The sequence below is a fragment of the Armigeres subalbatus genome, chromosome 2 (genome assembly GCF_024139115.2).
Source record: "Armigeres subalbatus isolate Guangzhou_Male chromosome 2, GZ_Asu_2, whole genome shotgun sequence".
In the NCBI taxonomy this organism is placed as follows: domain Eukaryota; kingdom Metazoa; phylum Arthropoda; class Insecta; order Diptera; family Culicidae; genus Armigeres; species Armigeres subalbatus.
Genome location: NC_085140.1, coordinates 158,136,181 through 158,151,762, shown reverse-complemented (window position 1 = coordinate 158,151,762; position 15,582 = coordinate 158,136,181). Strand labels below are relative to the sequence as shown.

The 15,582-nt window shown below is 39.4% G+C and overlaps 1 protein-coding gene across 10 annotated transcripts in view; it reads right to left on the bottom strand.

Annotated features, from left to right (window-relative positions):
• Positions 1 to 4,628: 4,628 nt before the first annotated feature.
• The window catches only part of LOC134211077 (roquin-1), a 75,328-nt gene continuing 64,374 nt past the window's right edge, over positions 4,629 to 15,582 (bottom strand). For 9 of the 10 annotated variants that reach the window (XM_062687668.1, XM_062687667.1, XM_062687661.1 and 6 more), the window contains 2 exons: positions 11,455 to 14,982; positions 4,629 to 11,286 (listed from right to left, as the gene is read on the bottom strand). In XM_062687668.1, coding sequence (XP_062543652.1) covers positions 10,903 to 11,286; positions 11,455 to 14,982 — 3,912 coding nt within the window. In that variant the 3' untranslated portion in view covers positions 4,629 to 10,902. The remainder of the gene's footprint in view (positions 11,287 to 11,454; positions 14,983 to 15,582) is intronic. The other variant, XM_062687670.1, reaches the window with a different exon arrangement.

Here is a 15,582-nt window from a genome sequence, read left to right as displayed (position 1 = left end):
GCCAGGGGTATGAAATAACAAAAACTCCACTTTTTATTCCATTTAGAGTCATTAAAGTAGAAGTCTATTTTTCTGTCAATCAAAAAATGGCGCGGTAAGATGGGTCAAACAGCGGGGCAAGATGGGTCACCTTTAAATACTGCAATTAATATTGTTTTTATTCCCAATATTGAATTACACACAGATAGATAGCTTTATTGCCAATGATTATATTGAATAAAAAATAATGTTTAAGCCTTGGATGAAGAAATGGCTCTACATTTAAAAATATCTGCAAGTCCAAGCCCTCTAAGTATAGCTTTCTTAAAAACAAAAAATAGACATTTTTAATAAACAAATTAACATCATTATGTCAAAAGTAACCTTAAAATGATTGAACCACCAATGGAAAATATGTTTTGAATACGAACTATGCCCTTCAGTATATGCTGACCCATCTTGCCCCATTTGTTAGAATTTCACGTTAGAATGTCTAATTTTCGATCAAATTTATTTATTTCAACGCAGTTAGTATAACATCACCTACATTAGTTATAATACGTTCACTATGTTACTAAAAATGTTTAAATTTCACATTGCTCGACGGATAACACGTTTTATAGAAAGTGTGTTTCGCATAAGAAACAATGCTGAAAAATATTTTACCTTGCCATACACTACCAAAATAAAATCAAATCGAGTGATAATAATGTAGAACCAAATTATTCCTCCTACAAAGTCATAATATCCACATTAAAATGTACACGATGCTCAAAACGGCCCTGACCCATCTTACCCCGTGACCCATATTGTCCCGCCTAACCCTATGTTATTTGAAGAAGATTCATCGCAACAAATTTCATTGAAACTGGAAAATAAAAGGTATTAAAAATAATTTTATTTAAACTTTAAAATACAACATGAAATGAAAAACGATGAAGGATAGGACTAGATGTCAGCACAAAAATCAATACGTTTGGACAGCTAGGTACCCAACATGTTTGGGGACGAGAAGAAAAATAATCACGCCGACAATATTACTCTATGGTTTGAATATTACTTCTATTGTTTATACCCTTCGACAATTTGGCTTTGATTCAAGTCAGCTGTGTGGCCAATAAGCCTATACTTACTCCAAGGAAATTTTCTTTCGCCGATTCCTCCTACATCGAGAGATTCAGCCACGTTGACGACAAGTATAAAATAAGGGGAAATAAAAAACGACAACCAGAACATTCCAACATATTGACAGTATATTGAAAACTATACAAACCAGTAACCATAATCAAGTAAAGATAAACGACAGAAGAATAAAAACGAACAAAACGAGTTTATTTAATAACCTTATATTTTGCTAGCCAATTTGTTTTTGATTGTGGTATATTTTGCTCTCCAGCGATATTAACATAGAGCGAATAGCATGTAGTAGTAATAAGTTAAAAAATATAATATGTAATTATAATATCTAATAAAGAAAATAGTCGATAAGAAAATTGAGAACATTTTCCAAACTTTCCACCCACTGTTACAGTTGAATTTGTGGCTCTTCAAAATATATAGACAATATGTTTAGTCATTATAATCTGCTAAAAACATTATTAAACAACAGAGCTTATAAATCTCATCTTGAATCGTTGGCCGTTTCCGTTCACTCTGATCCACAACTTTTAGTTCTCCGACGAAATTGGCAGTAAATGAGAAAAATAAAAACAAAAATTAAAAGCACTTAAAACATCTGAAAAAGAATCTGTACAAATTTACTCGTTTAACATAACATCCTACAGACGAAATTGGGGCTACTTACTGTTGGTGATTAATATTTAGCCAAGCCATTGTAATAGACTATTGTTAAATGTTGAGCGGAAATAACAAAAATAACGGATAACGAAGCGGAGACAAATCACCAAAGCTGTGTTTCTTGCGGTTTCGTATTGAAAAGATGTAAATATGCTTCGTGTTGATTTAGTTTTCAATTTAAAAGTTTTTTTTCTTCATTTGGTTCATATAATATTCATTTTGACAATATTGCGATCTTCTATGGATTTATTTTTGTTTGATCTCACAATAATATATATATCAAATGTTAACTGTTTATTTTTTTCATCTCAGTAATCCTAATATATAATCAAATGTATATAGTTCTCATATCTCTCTTGCACGGTTTATTTTCAATTTTTTGCAAGGGTTCAAAAAATCAAAAATGCATACACACAGGCTTTCCTCAAATGTTATGTGATATATCTTATCCATTTTTTTTTTCTCATTTTGGTATTACTTTACTTCTAAGATTTTTTTAAACATTTGTTTTAACTGTTGAATTTAGCAATATTTTATCTCTTTTAGTATTTCATTAGCTAAACGATTTGAGAATCAAAATCGATTTAGTTGTTTTTAGTAGATACATTTTTTAGTGTTTATATTAATAAGGATTTGCTTCGTCCAAAATTGTTTCACACTTAATTAGTGTATTGGTATTTCCATTTTGATGTTAAAAAAATGTTGATTGGATTCGATATTTGTTCTGTTCTTTTCTCTGTTCCTGTTATGTTTTTAAATTGTTTTGTGTTGTATGTTCGATTGATGCTTCCAGCTCTTCACCACGTGACGTGACATGTTCATACCATCTCCTCCGCTTTCCTTTTGTTTTGCTTGCTTTATAATAAACATAAATAATAATGAATGTAATTCATTAACGATGAACCCATTGGGTTTAAGAAAAACTGCACCACATAAATGTTCTCCTCCATTGCAGGTTTTCTTACTTGTTTGGAACAAAAGTTTCCTTGCATAAGGTGTGATGTTGCATTAGATCCGATGTATCTTTGTAGGCATTCTTAATGTAAGAACGTTCAAAGATAACTTGTGAGTAACAATCGTATTCAGAAGAATCATACAAACATTTGAAAAGTAAAAAATGTGTATTGTAATGTTTAATATTGCCCCACACAAACAACACAAGACAGGTAAAATGCCAGATGACCAAGCCTACAATCTGGATCACTCGATCCAGATATCGTTTACTTAAAATTGAAAAACAAGGCAACTGTGGGGTGATATGACGTCATCGTTTCTCAATTTTGACCATGCCATGATCTGTTTTGAAGTAGACTGGTGTACTTGTAAGTAATCGGCATCCGTTGTGCCAGTAAGAAGTTTGTCAAAGCCATATCGGTTGATGGAAAAAAGAATCGCAAAACGGGTAAACACAATATTGTGAAAGTGGTTGTTTCCCGACTTCAAAATACTGTAATCTTATGTACGAAGCTTATGTATGATAGATGATAGCTCGAAAAAAATCGTTGAATAACGGAATGTTACATGATAGAAAGAAGATTCATTTGGGCTCTCATTACCGTCCCAATATGTTTCTATTAATGCAATGGAACGGAACGGTTACGGCAAGATTTGACAGAAAATATATGGGCTATGTGTTAAATCCCTTCGTTCCTTCCGCTACATTGCGCATTACAAAGGAGTTTATCTGTCGATGTACAAAACCATTTAGATGGAAAGCGGTTGAGTAACATACTGGCCATTAATTCATAACAGTCCCATGTAGATATGAAGTTAAGCAAACATGGGACTGTTATGAATTTATGGGCAGTATTGGCGCTTTGATGTTGCATGAAGAAGAATCAGCAGAAAGATGATAATCGAAAAAATCTCCAAGGGAAATCATAAGAAGTTTTCAAAACTCTTTTTAAAAATTCTAAAAGCAATTTAATTAAAAACGGTTAGCAGTACGGAGTTTGACTTTTCGTATACTGTGTATTAAGTGTAATATCACAAAATAAAATTTCGAATAGAAATATTTTTTTATACAGTAGAAGAAAGGTTCAACCCCGTACTGCTTACCGTTTTTAATTAAATTGCTTTTAGAATTTTTGAGAAGAGTTTTAAAAACTCCTTCGTATGCTTTCCCGTGGAGATTTTTTCGATTATTATCTTTCTGCTTCTTCTTCTTCATGCAACATCAAAGCGCCAATAGGAGGTCGACAGGGATTGAATCAGGAGAGAAATGAAACAATCTCTCTCCTATCATCTCTGTATACGCCCACGAACCACGATATGTTGTATACTGTATAACGTTTTTTGCAAGCTGTAATGCTTAACTAAGTCATACTCGATCATAAATTCCTTCAAAAAGGCTCAAATTGCGGGTGTTATACTTTTTAACTCGTGCAAAAACGAGCTGTGCAAAAAACGTTGACATCGACGGAAAATAAGCGAGAGCTTCGTTCTATTATTGCTTGTTTGTCGGGGCCACTTCTTCGATTGTTTTTTTTTGCACTTGTATCATGTTGCTATAAACATGTTTTCATGAATTTATGCTTTTCTCGTCTCTCATTCTCAATTGAGAGCAAATTCTGCATATTCTAAAAGGCGCAGTTGAGAAAGAAGGCCAAACTCAATTTTTCTTTCCTGCCACTGAGTTAAAATTCAAACATCGTTTAGCAGTTTCTCAGCAAATGCTGAGTAAAGGGAAGCATCGGTTTCACTGATACTTAGATCAAAAAGATCTTTAAAAAAAATTCTGTGTGCGATCATTTGAAAAATAAAATGCCTGAACTACGAGATCCTGCTGAGATTATTAAGCTCATGCAATATTTTTTTAGTATTGACGAAACAAGACAAGTAATGATTTAAAAAAAAAATCTTGATTTCACTATTTCAGCATAGGTCTCAAATAAAATACATGAACCTAGATTCCTGTCGAAGACAGAGTCTGTATAATTTAACGATGTTTCGAGTAGAACATGTTTATTCGCGTGCACAATAAAAATGCCATTTTTTTTATAAAGTTCAAACCAAATTGTGCAAAATTTCAATGACAAAATACAAATAATTTGATGAAACTCTTAAACACCTGTTAGTTCCTCACAGATCATATGCAATTCATCACACCAACAGTTGCCCCATACGTCACCACCCAAATCCACCGCAGATGGACACCGGAGAACAACCTAGTGATTGAACAGCCCGAATAGTATGTCATTTGCACAGTGTGTTTCACCTCAGTTTTCTTTAAATCTGTGATATATTTTGCAGTGAAGTTACATTCTACTTTGCAAATCAGTTGATGTTCAGTGCATCGTTTCTGTTCCGTCGCATTAATAGTATCGGATTCTAAATCTGGATACGTTCAAATTGATACCTGCTTGAACGCCCTTTTCGTGCTAATTATTCAAAAACACATTCAACTGATGAATGCCATTTACTAACAGTATCAACCCAGAGAACAAAGCTACAATAGTACGTTTCTTTACGCTCGATATAATATAACAATGACATTTCGCATTTTTTTCGTCTAGCAATTAAAATAATCTTCTGGCATGCGTTAATGTTTACAGTTCTCTCCGAATACGGAACCACTAGATCAAACACAAATCGTTACGCTAGCGTCGTTAAAAAGCAATCTCTTTTAAAACAAGAAACATTCCGTCTCAATCTCATTCCGAAATTAATATATTGTTGTCTGTGCTCAATGATCTCAACGATTTTATGTTAACCTTTTCAGATTGCTGGTCTGGTTTTGATTCCCGATTTCCAGGAACTATGCGAAACAGAATTTTGTGTTATAATACAATTACCTAAATACACTAGAACAAATAAACATAACTCGTAGCTAACACTAGCAGTAAAGCCATCTACCGCTTGCATTTTTCATAGTTATTTTGCCTTTTTTTGATTCTTTTGTCTGGACGTTAGAAATTACGCGAAGTATTCCACTAACCCGCTGCTGATGAACAAAACATTAAAGCAAATGAACTAGAACGAGATAATTACTAGGTTAAGTCATAAACACCGGAGACTCACTTTGAATTTCCCAAACCCTGATTTGTGAATATATTTCTAACTTTCTTCAAATGGGAAGCATATGCGCTTTTGGAATACGAAAAAACTTCTCTATCCCGTACTAAACTTTAACACTAGAATGGTTTGAAATCGTCTTTCGAAGGGTGGTTCAGTTAACAAAAAGATTTTTCACCGATATTCATATGCAGGAGAGAAAATGAAGAGAAGAAAAATCTCATTTTTATGGCCCTCTCGTCCGTCAAAAAAGTTATTGGAAAAAAATAAATAGCACTGAAAGGTGGATAGGTCATATAATACACATTCGTGAACGTGCGTACAACTCATTCCAAGAACCCTCGTCGAACGCAACTTAGGGCGAACAAATCAGGGTGAGCAATGAGCATCTCGACTCGAAACGAGCAAACCATGCAAGCTGTCATACGAAAGAGCTGCCGAAAGGTGATGCACAATGAGGCCCCAGATGCACGTAGGTAAATGATTCAGCACAGACAAACAGACATAACTCATTGAACATTCACTCATCAAATTCATCGTAATTTAAACACTAACGACATCTGTTGATTTCAGTTAGTTGGGCAAATTACGAACCAGATGGCGGTAGTGAGCAAATGTCAAACTCGAGCAAATCCGATGCGCGCGCCACTAGTGTCCGATTGGCCAACTAATGATTATTTGAATTGACCAATCAGTGAACGATGGAAATTTGACGAGTGTTATGTCTGTTTGTCTGTGGATTCAGAATCATAAAAGGCAGACAGTCTTATACACATGTAATAAAATGCGTATCATATCATAAGGCATAAAGGCATAAACATCTGCTTGAGGGAGAATATTTTTTATTCTTTACAAATATCCATCTGGTCAGTGTCGGTTTAAGGCGGAGGCGGCTCTGATTCCTTCTTTAAAAGAAGCACTTCAACAACAATTGTCAAGAGTAAGGTTATTTTAGCCAAACACTATCTACGTCGAACATGTTTTCGCTTGCTTTATTCCTTTCTTTCTTTTGTAGAGCTCATAAAAGATGCAAGGTATGCGCAAACATACATAGTAGTAGACTTTAGTGTTCTACCAAGTTGGGCAACCTCACGTTAAACCTAATTCGAGAGAAGCTGTTGGACGGACTGAGCAAACAAAATCGAAATTCAAATCGGGGATCAGCACTGAAAGTCGCTGGTAGAAAACCTATTGTGTGCAACTTTTACAAGCAATATGGCCACATACAATAGGACGGCAAGCAGCTTAAAGCAGCGGTTCTCAACCTGGCGTTCGTGTACCCCCACCTTTGCTAGCGCCAATGAGTTCCTCACACAAAAATGCGTAATAGCGGATGTATTACAAATCACAATGGAAATAAAAACTTATTGATTGACTTTTGATAATTGTGTATTTACCTACCACAACCAGCACAGTGTATGAAGGTCTGTGGAACAAAAGATCAAAAGGACAAAATGTCGCGACGGGCGACTAAAGTCTAGAATCTATAGTTTCGGAAGCCTTCATATTAGAGACATAAAGGCTTTTTACGAAAAAGCTCAGTAGCCTCGTTGCCAGAGGCTTGAAAGCCACTTCGGAAGCCTCCTTCCAAGCAGCTCGTAATCTTTCTTTCGAGGCTCCGAAGCCTCCTTCAACAGGCTCAGAAGTGTTTTTTCAAGTGGCTTTTAAGCCTCCTCTCCTTTAAAGAGGCTCGATCGACTTCTTTCCTTTAAAGAGACTCGATCGACTTCTTTCAAGAGGCTTGGAAGCCTCCTTTCAATAGGGTCGGAAGCCTCCTTTCAAGAGGTTTGGAATCCTTTTTTCAAGAGGCTCAGAAGGCTCCTTTAACAGATTCGGAATCTTTTTTCCTAGAGGTTCGGAAGCCTCCTTTCAGAAGTCTCCGAAGCCTCCTTTCCAAAGGCCAGGAAGCCCCCTTCCCAGAGGCTCGGAATCCTTCTTTCAAGAGGCTCGGAAGCCTCCTTCCAAGAGGTTCGGAAGCCTCCTTCCAATAGGCTCGGGAGTCTTTCTCCAAGAGGCTCGGAAGACTTTTCCAAGAGGCTCGGAAGCCTCCGTCCAAGAGGCTCTTAAGTCTCCTTCCGAGAGGCTCGGAAGCCTCCTTTCAAGAGGCTCGAAAGCCTCCATCTAAGAGGCTCGAAAGCCTCCATCTAAGAGGCTCGGAAGTCTCCTTCCAAGAGGCTCGGAAGCCTCCTTACAAAGGGCTCGGAAGCCTCCTTACAAGAGGCTCAGAAGCTTCCTTTCAAGTATCCTTTCAGAAGTCTCCGAAGCCTCCTTTCCAAAGGCCAGGAACCCCCCTTCCCAGAGGCTCGGAATCCTTCTTTCAAGAGGCTCGGAAGCCTCCTTCCAAGAGGTTCGGAAGCCTCCATCCAAGAGGCTCTTAAGTCTCCTTCCGAGAGGCTCGGAACCCTCCTTTCAAGAGGCTCGAAAGCCTCCATCTAAGAGGCTCGGAAGTCTCCTTCCAAGATGCTCTGAAGTCTCCTTCCAAGAGGCTCGGAAGTCTCCTTCCAAGAGGCTCGGAAGCCTCCTTACAAAGGGCTCGGAAGCCTCCTTACAAGAGGCTCGGAAGCCTCCGTTCAAGAGGCTCGGAAGTCTCCGTTCAAGATGCTCGGAAGCCTCCATCCAAGAGGCTCTAAACCCTCCTTCCAAGAGGCTCGGAAGCCTCCTTTCGTGAGGCTCGTAGAACCTCTTTCAAAAGGCTTGGAAGCCTCCTTCTAAGAGGCTCGGAAGTGTTATTTAAAAAGGCTTGGAAAGTCAATGAATCTAAAAGTTAAAGGGGTACCTATAAAAAAACGTTGAGAACCGCTTAGAGGATCAAAAGGAGAACCAAAGAAACAGAACGTTGCTCGAAACGGTGGTACCTATGTATGCACTGACTATCGGAAACGGAAGGTTCCGAAAAAGTGATTGTTTCTATACTTGTTTCAAACTACTATTTTGGACATAACTTTTGAACGCGTTGATCAGACTCATTTTAAATAGGAATAGATAAGACAGGATTCCCCGATAAGTACCTAATGGAAGAGTGGGATGTTTGTGCAAATATATATGTACATACAAACACACAGACAGACATCACATTAAATTGTGTGTATAACAATCGGTTCGGTTTGCCGTGGTGTACGAGAAAGGCAAAAGTATACGGAGGATCTCCGAAGATCTCCTAATCTATCATCATACTGAAGAACTGGGTTGAAACCGAAACAATTTTTATTTCAGAAAGAGCAAGTGTTGTTTTGTTTTTTAGAGAAGCAAAAGCAATGCATTTTTCCACTGAAAACATAAAAACCAGTTGTTAAAGACATCTAAGAATAATCTGCCGTCATGAATGATTTTTCCATGTTCAACAAGTCAACATGGCATGTTGAATAGATAATCCAAATTCGTGACAATTTGCCGACTGGTTTCAACATTGAATAGATTTGAAAAGTTTGTGTCGAAGGTTTATAATGAAAATAGGCTTTTCATAGTCTTAACATGCTGCTAGTTGTCATATCAACGACGATTGCTCAAATAAAGTCGTTTATTACAAAGGTACGGAGGTTGGACGTTTCATGTATTCATAAATATATGACTTTCTTATTGTAATTTAGGAAATTTTACAAATAAATCACCATAAATCCAATGTTTTTCGAAATTCAAAGTGAGTCCTTGATGTCTCTGAATTAAGAAAAAATCACCTGTTTCTTCGACGTTGTAGATATTTAAAATTCATACAATGCAATTATGCACCATAATCTACATTGTTAGTTGAAAAGTTTAACATTTCCAAAAACGACAACTCTGAATGGAAACGGTTATACAGTAAGTAATTTTGTTGCTGAAACTATATGCTGCTAAAACTATACGTGTTACACGATTAAAAATAAAAACATAGTTTTACTCTTGCTTTTACACAACCCACTCGGAAGTCATGTAAAAAATTGAATATAATAATAAAAGCCTATACACATAAAATGTCGTATAAAAGATCGGAAACTAGACTACTTCTCAATTTATCAAACCGACGAACGTTTCACAATAAAGTAGGTTAATAATTTGCTATCAGTTTAATGATTTGATTGTTTTGTTTTCCCACCGAACGAAATATAATTCATAATTATATTTTTCGGCGGTGTATTAACACGAGAACTGAGCTAATTTTTTTGTCTGAACATAAGCTGAAACATAATTCATCTCAAGCTAAGTTTTTAATTTGATTTTTGAAGTTCCTAGCCGTTAATTCCATAAAGAATATTCGCATATATTGTAAATAAGAATAATAATAGTTACAAATAACAAATAGCGATTTAGGGGTAATAATAGCATGTAAATGTATAATAAATAGAATAATTATAATATTCAATTTGTAGTATAATCATCAATAATAATAATAATGAATCACCTTTTCCTGGTCTGTATCACGCTATCAGTTGCTTGGCTCCTTTTTTGAATTTGATTTCTTCCCTACTACTCAAAAGATGTTGCGTACACAATTTCTCCCTTTTTTCTATTCCACGGTTCTAACTGTCACTGCACGATTTTTTTTCTTCTCGTGAAATATATATATTTTATGTGTATGTATATATTAGCTAGTCATCTTGTATTGTTTCACATGATGTAATTTTTAGCTCCTCTGGTTCAGCCCATTTTAAATAGAGCATTTTTGTTTCGATCCGAAAAATATCTCTAAAACACACGTTTTCTGCAAAACAGAAAAGAAAAGTTTCTAAAACAAACATTGAATAGTTATTAGCTTAGTGTTGTTCACGCTTCCTAACTCAAGCGCTCTACATCCAACTGCTTCCGGTTTGTTATTTGTCACATCTAGCGCTTACCCAGCAGTGAAGCCATTGGGTGCCCTTCCGATTCTCGCATCGATAACGAGACAAGAGAAGCATATTTCAATCCTCGCCACAATGTTGGATCGTTATTAATTTTTAAAATTTGAATCTTGATCTTTATTTCATTTAATGAAATGTTACTACCCCCGCTGGTTCTAAATCTGATTTGTCTACTATCTTGGAGACTTGTTAGCTTCAATACCAGCTCTAATTTACATTTTAGCGTTTTTTTATAGGAGATATTGATCACAATCAGTCAACGTGTATGTGTGTTTGTCTTAATATTGTTACACATCTACACTCCAGTTGCGTCCAACTCTAGCTCGGACTCAAGACGGAGTGCCAACTCTCGCATTTCGTCTGCGATTCCCGCCTCGTAGGAATCTTCATTATTGTTACTATTGTTGCTATTAAGGTTGCTAATGCTAGTAGTACTGGCTGTGCTGTTGCTCAGGATGGTATTGATGCTACTGTTGGCACCACCAGCACTACCACCAGTGCTGTTGCTGCCATGCACTCCACCGACCGACAGATCGTTACCATCGGTGGTCGGTTTCAGCCCGGATAAGTCCAGTAAGTTGTTCCATAGTGGCGGCATAGTCACCACCGACGAAGACGATGATGTTGATGCTGTTAGTACGCCCGACACGGGTGACAAGCCACTCATCGTTTGCTGGGTCTGTAATTGAAACAAAGTAAAATGTTTTTTTTAATAGTAGAACGAACACGCTAGGGAATAGACCGGGAACATTTGGGGAAGCTTGAGCAACATTACGAAAATGGAACATGAATGAAGCCTGATACTGGGTGGCTACTATTAATAAAGCAAATACATACGAAAACTAACCTTTAAATCCTTTAGCTCCTTAAAGCTTGGAATCTTCAAATCGCCACTTCCTCCGTTCCCCATCAACTCATTCAAACGCATGGCTTCGACCAGATGTTGCGGCAGCTTGTGCGACTGCATATTATGCTGTTGATGCATGGCATGCTGTTGCTGCTGCACAAACATGTGCTGCTGGTGTTGTTGTTGTTGCTGCTGCTGCTGTTGTTGCTGATGATGATGGTGATGTGCCTGATTTGAAGAGTGATGGGAATGGGGAGTGTGCTGTTGCTGATGGTGATGTGATGAAAGAAGCGACCCCGCCCCATGGTGAGCTCCGGAAAGTTGCGCTGCCGCAGCCATATGCTGAGAGACCGTTGCCACGTGCGATAAATGATGCTGCTGCTGCTGTTGTTGTTGTTGTTGAAGCAACTGAGCCTCGACTTGATGATGATGCAAAAGTTGTGATGTACTACTCGACTGGTTGGCGTTGCCAAGAGCACTCGCGTAGTCCGCTATTTTACTATCTACCTGGAAAAGGTCCAACTCAAGCGTGTTATTGTTCTGCTCAGCTTTGTTGCTCGATTGTTGCGACGAGGCAGGATGCTGCTGCGGTTGCTGGTAGAAAGATGACGATGCTGACGAACAATTTGATGACGATAAATCACCAAGCCCGGCAGCATCGTTATATAGCTGCTGTTGCACATTCATAAGCCAGTCGCTATCGGGCAGAATGTTCGCAAATGGAAATTCGCCCCTTGATTTCGCGAGCTGATTATTCGTTCGCGAAATTGGACCGAATTGGTTGATGACAGCATTTGAGAAGTCACTCTCAGATATGGGGAAGTCGTCGTCATTGAGCAACGAATCTGACCGCACAAACATGTCCTTGGACGTTGTCCCACTCGGATGGTTTGCCAGATCAACGCTAGCATTCAGATTGAGCATCTTCAGCAATTCACTACGGCTAAGCGACATTGGGTTAAATCCATTGTTCATTGCACCATTATTCCCGGCTGATGGTACATTGCCATTGCTTACTAAATTCTGTGCGGCTTGAGAAATAGGAGCATGCAGGTTATTTCTGTTGCCGTTACCGAACGACGGAGGCTGTGATTGCTGTTGCTGCTGTTGCATCGAAGGAACTGGATGCGGTTGTTGCGTATGTGCGGGAGGCATATGCAGTCTATTGTTGTTTGGATTTACGAGGTGCTTATCTCGGTAATCACGAAGTTTATGTTGTAATGCATTGTTAGCTTGAAAGAATTTGTTGGCGTTTCCTGCAACATTATGATGTTGCTGCTGTTGGGGTTGCTGTTGTTGTTGTTGTTGCTGATGTTGAATTTGCTGGGAAGCCATTGGAGGTAAAGCAGGATGCTGCGAGTGAGGTGCTATTGCAGGCGGTGGTGGTAGATGGCTTTTATTGTTCATCATTCCAGATTGGTAAGACGGATTAATACCTGATTTGGGAGCATGCTGTTGCCCAAGTAAGTTAACTGGAGGAACTACCGAATGTTGTGGACCTGGTGCCCCAGACTGTGCATTGTTCGGATTAGGAAGCGTTGGAGGTGGTTGGTTTTCCCATGGATTGAACTGTCGTCGTTGATCCATTTTGTCTTGATATTCCGTATACGTTTGATTACCTACAAATGAAGGCGGAGGAGGCCCATTCATCAACTGTTGATGAATCTGTTCTATCGGTGGCGGTTGGTTAGCGGGATATGTAGGATGATTACCACCGTGCAGCATATTCATTGGAGGTCCACCAGTCGTTTGATTGTGTTGCATGGGAGGGGGAGGTGGAGGTGGGTGTCCAATAAAGTTCCCATTCGGCGGCCGGATAAAGTTACCTCGTATTGGTCCAGAATTATGAACTGGAGGAGGTGGCATCGGTGGAGGAGGAGGCCGAGTGCCGTATGAAAGGTTCCCTGCACCTCCATTGGGATAGTTTGGATTGAAATTAAAATTTCGTCCATTGGCACCGTGTTGAAGTGGTGTTGGCGGGGGCGGCACGTTCGAGTACGGAGGATGTTGGTGGGGTGGAATTGGCGCTAAATGACTATTATGACTACTGTTACTATTACTACTTCCGCTAGCGTGGCTGTGACTACTCATTGGAGATTTATCAAGATATCTCATTGGTGGAGTTGACTTTGGATATCGCATTGGGGAAGCTTCTTCCCCGGACGAATGGTACCCATGCGAAGTGGATGGCATTCCAAGATCTCCTATGTATTCCCCATGATCTTTTCCATTCGGCGTCCGAATGTTGCTCTTTCGAAGCTTTGTACGGTATTTCTCGAGTTCTTCTTCCGAATGCGCAAAAGTACAGTTCGGTCCGCGCGGACAGGTTCCTCGGAGATTCAGGTCGCGACACAGGCTAATTTTATATTTACTATTATGAGCTAAGTGTCCTGGCTCTTGCAACTTTCGGTTGCCATGATGCTGTACAAAGTCGACCAGGCCTATAACGACCCGCTTAACTGCTTCCAGCGCTGTGGAACATTCGCGCCACGTTGGCACATGGTTTTCGGCATTTGAGTCGATGCTGGCTAGATGCTTGAGATGAACCCGCAATCCGGACAGATTCGCAGGGTCACCTGTTCGCTGGAGTGCGATTATCAACTCCTGTACAGATTGCACAAATGATTGCGGTGTTTGCAGTTTATCTATAATGCTTTGCATGTGTGACTTGTGTGCCGTATCGCCATACAGCAAGGAGGACCACTGATCCGGGGCTATCCGGAGACCTGCTTCGGTTGCAATTTGTACTATTTGTGCATCATGCTCCCGTCTCAGCGCTTCATAAGTACGGAATTCTTCCTTCAACTGCATCAAAGATGAGTCACCTTCCCGTTTTGATACTTTAAAACAACTAGCCCTGTACAACAGTTGAACCACATGACCGATGCTGGTCTTCGAGGCTTGGGGGAAATGTGGTTCCAATCGTTGCACTACGAACATCACCAGTACTTTCCGCGAAAGTGCCGACCCATCCTCCAGTGCTAAAAGAACCAATTTTAGCACTTCCTCCTGCATAGCCGGCCCGAGAAATTGACATCCCCGGGCTCTCACCGCAGCCCAAAGGTTGGTACTCAGCTGTTGTGGATTTTGATGTTGCAGTATCAGCTCGGTAACCGTTCGTTCGCCTAACGAGCGAGCGGCACGCAACGATCGCGCACGCCCTTCATCCTCAATCAACTGACAATTGACCAGGGTGACCAATTTGCGCTGCATTGGACGCGAAAGAAGTCCACCGGCGTTACCATTCGGGTATGGCTTCAGGTAGAGGGCAAGCTCTTCGATACACCCTCGTGCGGTCTTGTAGCACTGCAAATCCTCCGGACTCAAATTTTGAACGCTAGGTGAGCTAAGGTCTGGATCGATGGCTGAACCACCGGGAGTACCAGTACCCCCTGAAGATGACCCAGGCGAGGTGTTGTTGGTGCCGTTGCCGCTTCCCGGGCTGCTCCCAGCGGTGTTGCTGGTGCTGACCAACTGTAGAAGAGCATTGTTTACCGGTAGATTATCTAGGTCTGTCGAAATAATTGTCTGTAACGGGAGAAGAACAGAGTACGCGGCTCATTAAATACGGTGTGGTAATATTTTTTTTAGTTTTGATATGGTGATGTTAAGGTCCTTACATACTGTATAAATATTATATGATAACTTTTTTTTAACTTTTTGCAAGCCTATCGCTTATGGAAATTAGTGCATAGCCGACTCCCAACTAAGAAGATGGCAACCAATGCCAATACCAATGGTAAGAACAATGAAAACACTGGTAGACAGTAAATTTGTATTCGCGATGCTCATGTGTTGCATTTGTAGTTCTTGACCTCTAAAATCGACTAACTACTGGCGGTTAATTATATCAATCTAAATGTCCCCAATAAGTGTTTTCAGGCAAAAATGGGCCTCCCAGCCTCAGGAGGAACGATAGCTAGGGATTTTGAAAACCGTTTAGCAGCATATAAGCATAAAAGCATATGGAGACGCATGGTACATTTGTGTGATAATTCATCTTGTGACTAAAATGTTTATGCAAATTTCATCACAACATTTCTATTCAATAGGGGAAGGGGGGGGCAAAATGCCCTAGCTAAGCAAACACTGATTTATTGTCTTATTTGTAACGCTATTCATGGGTAT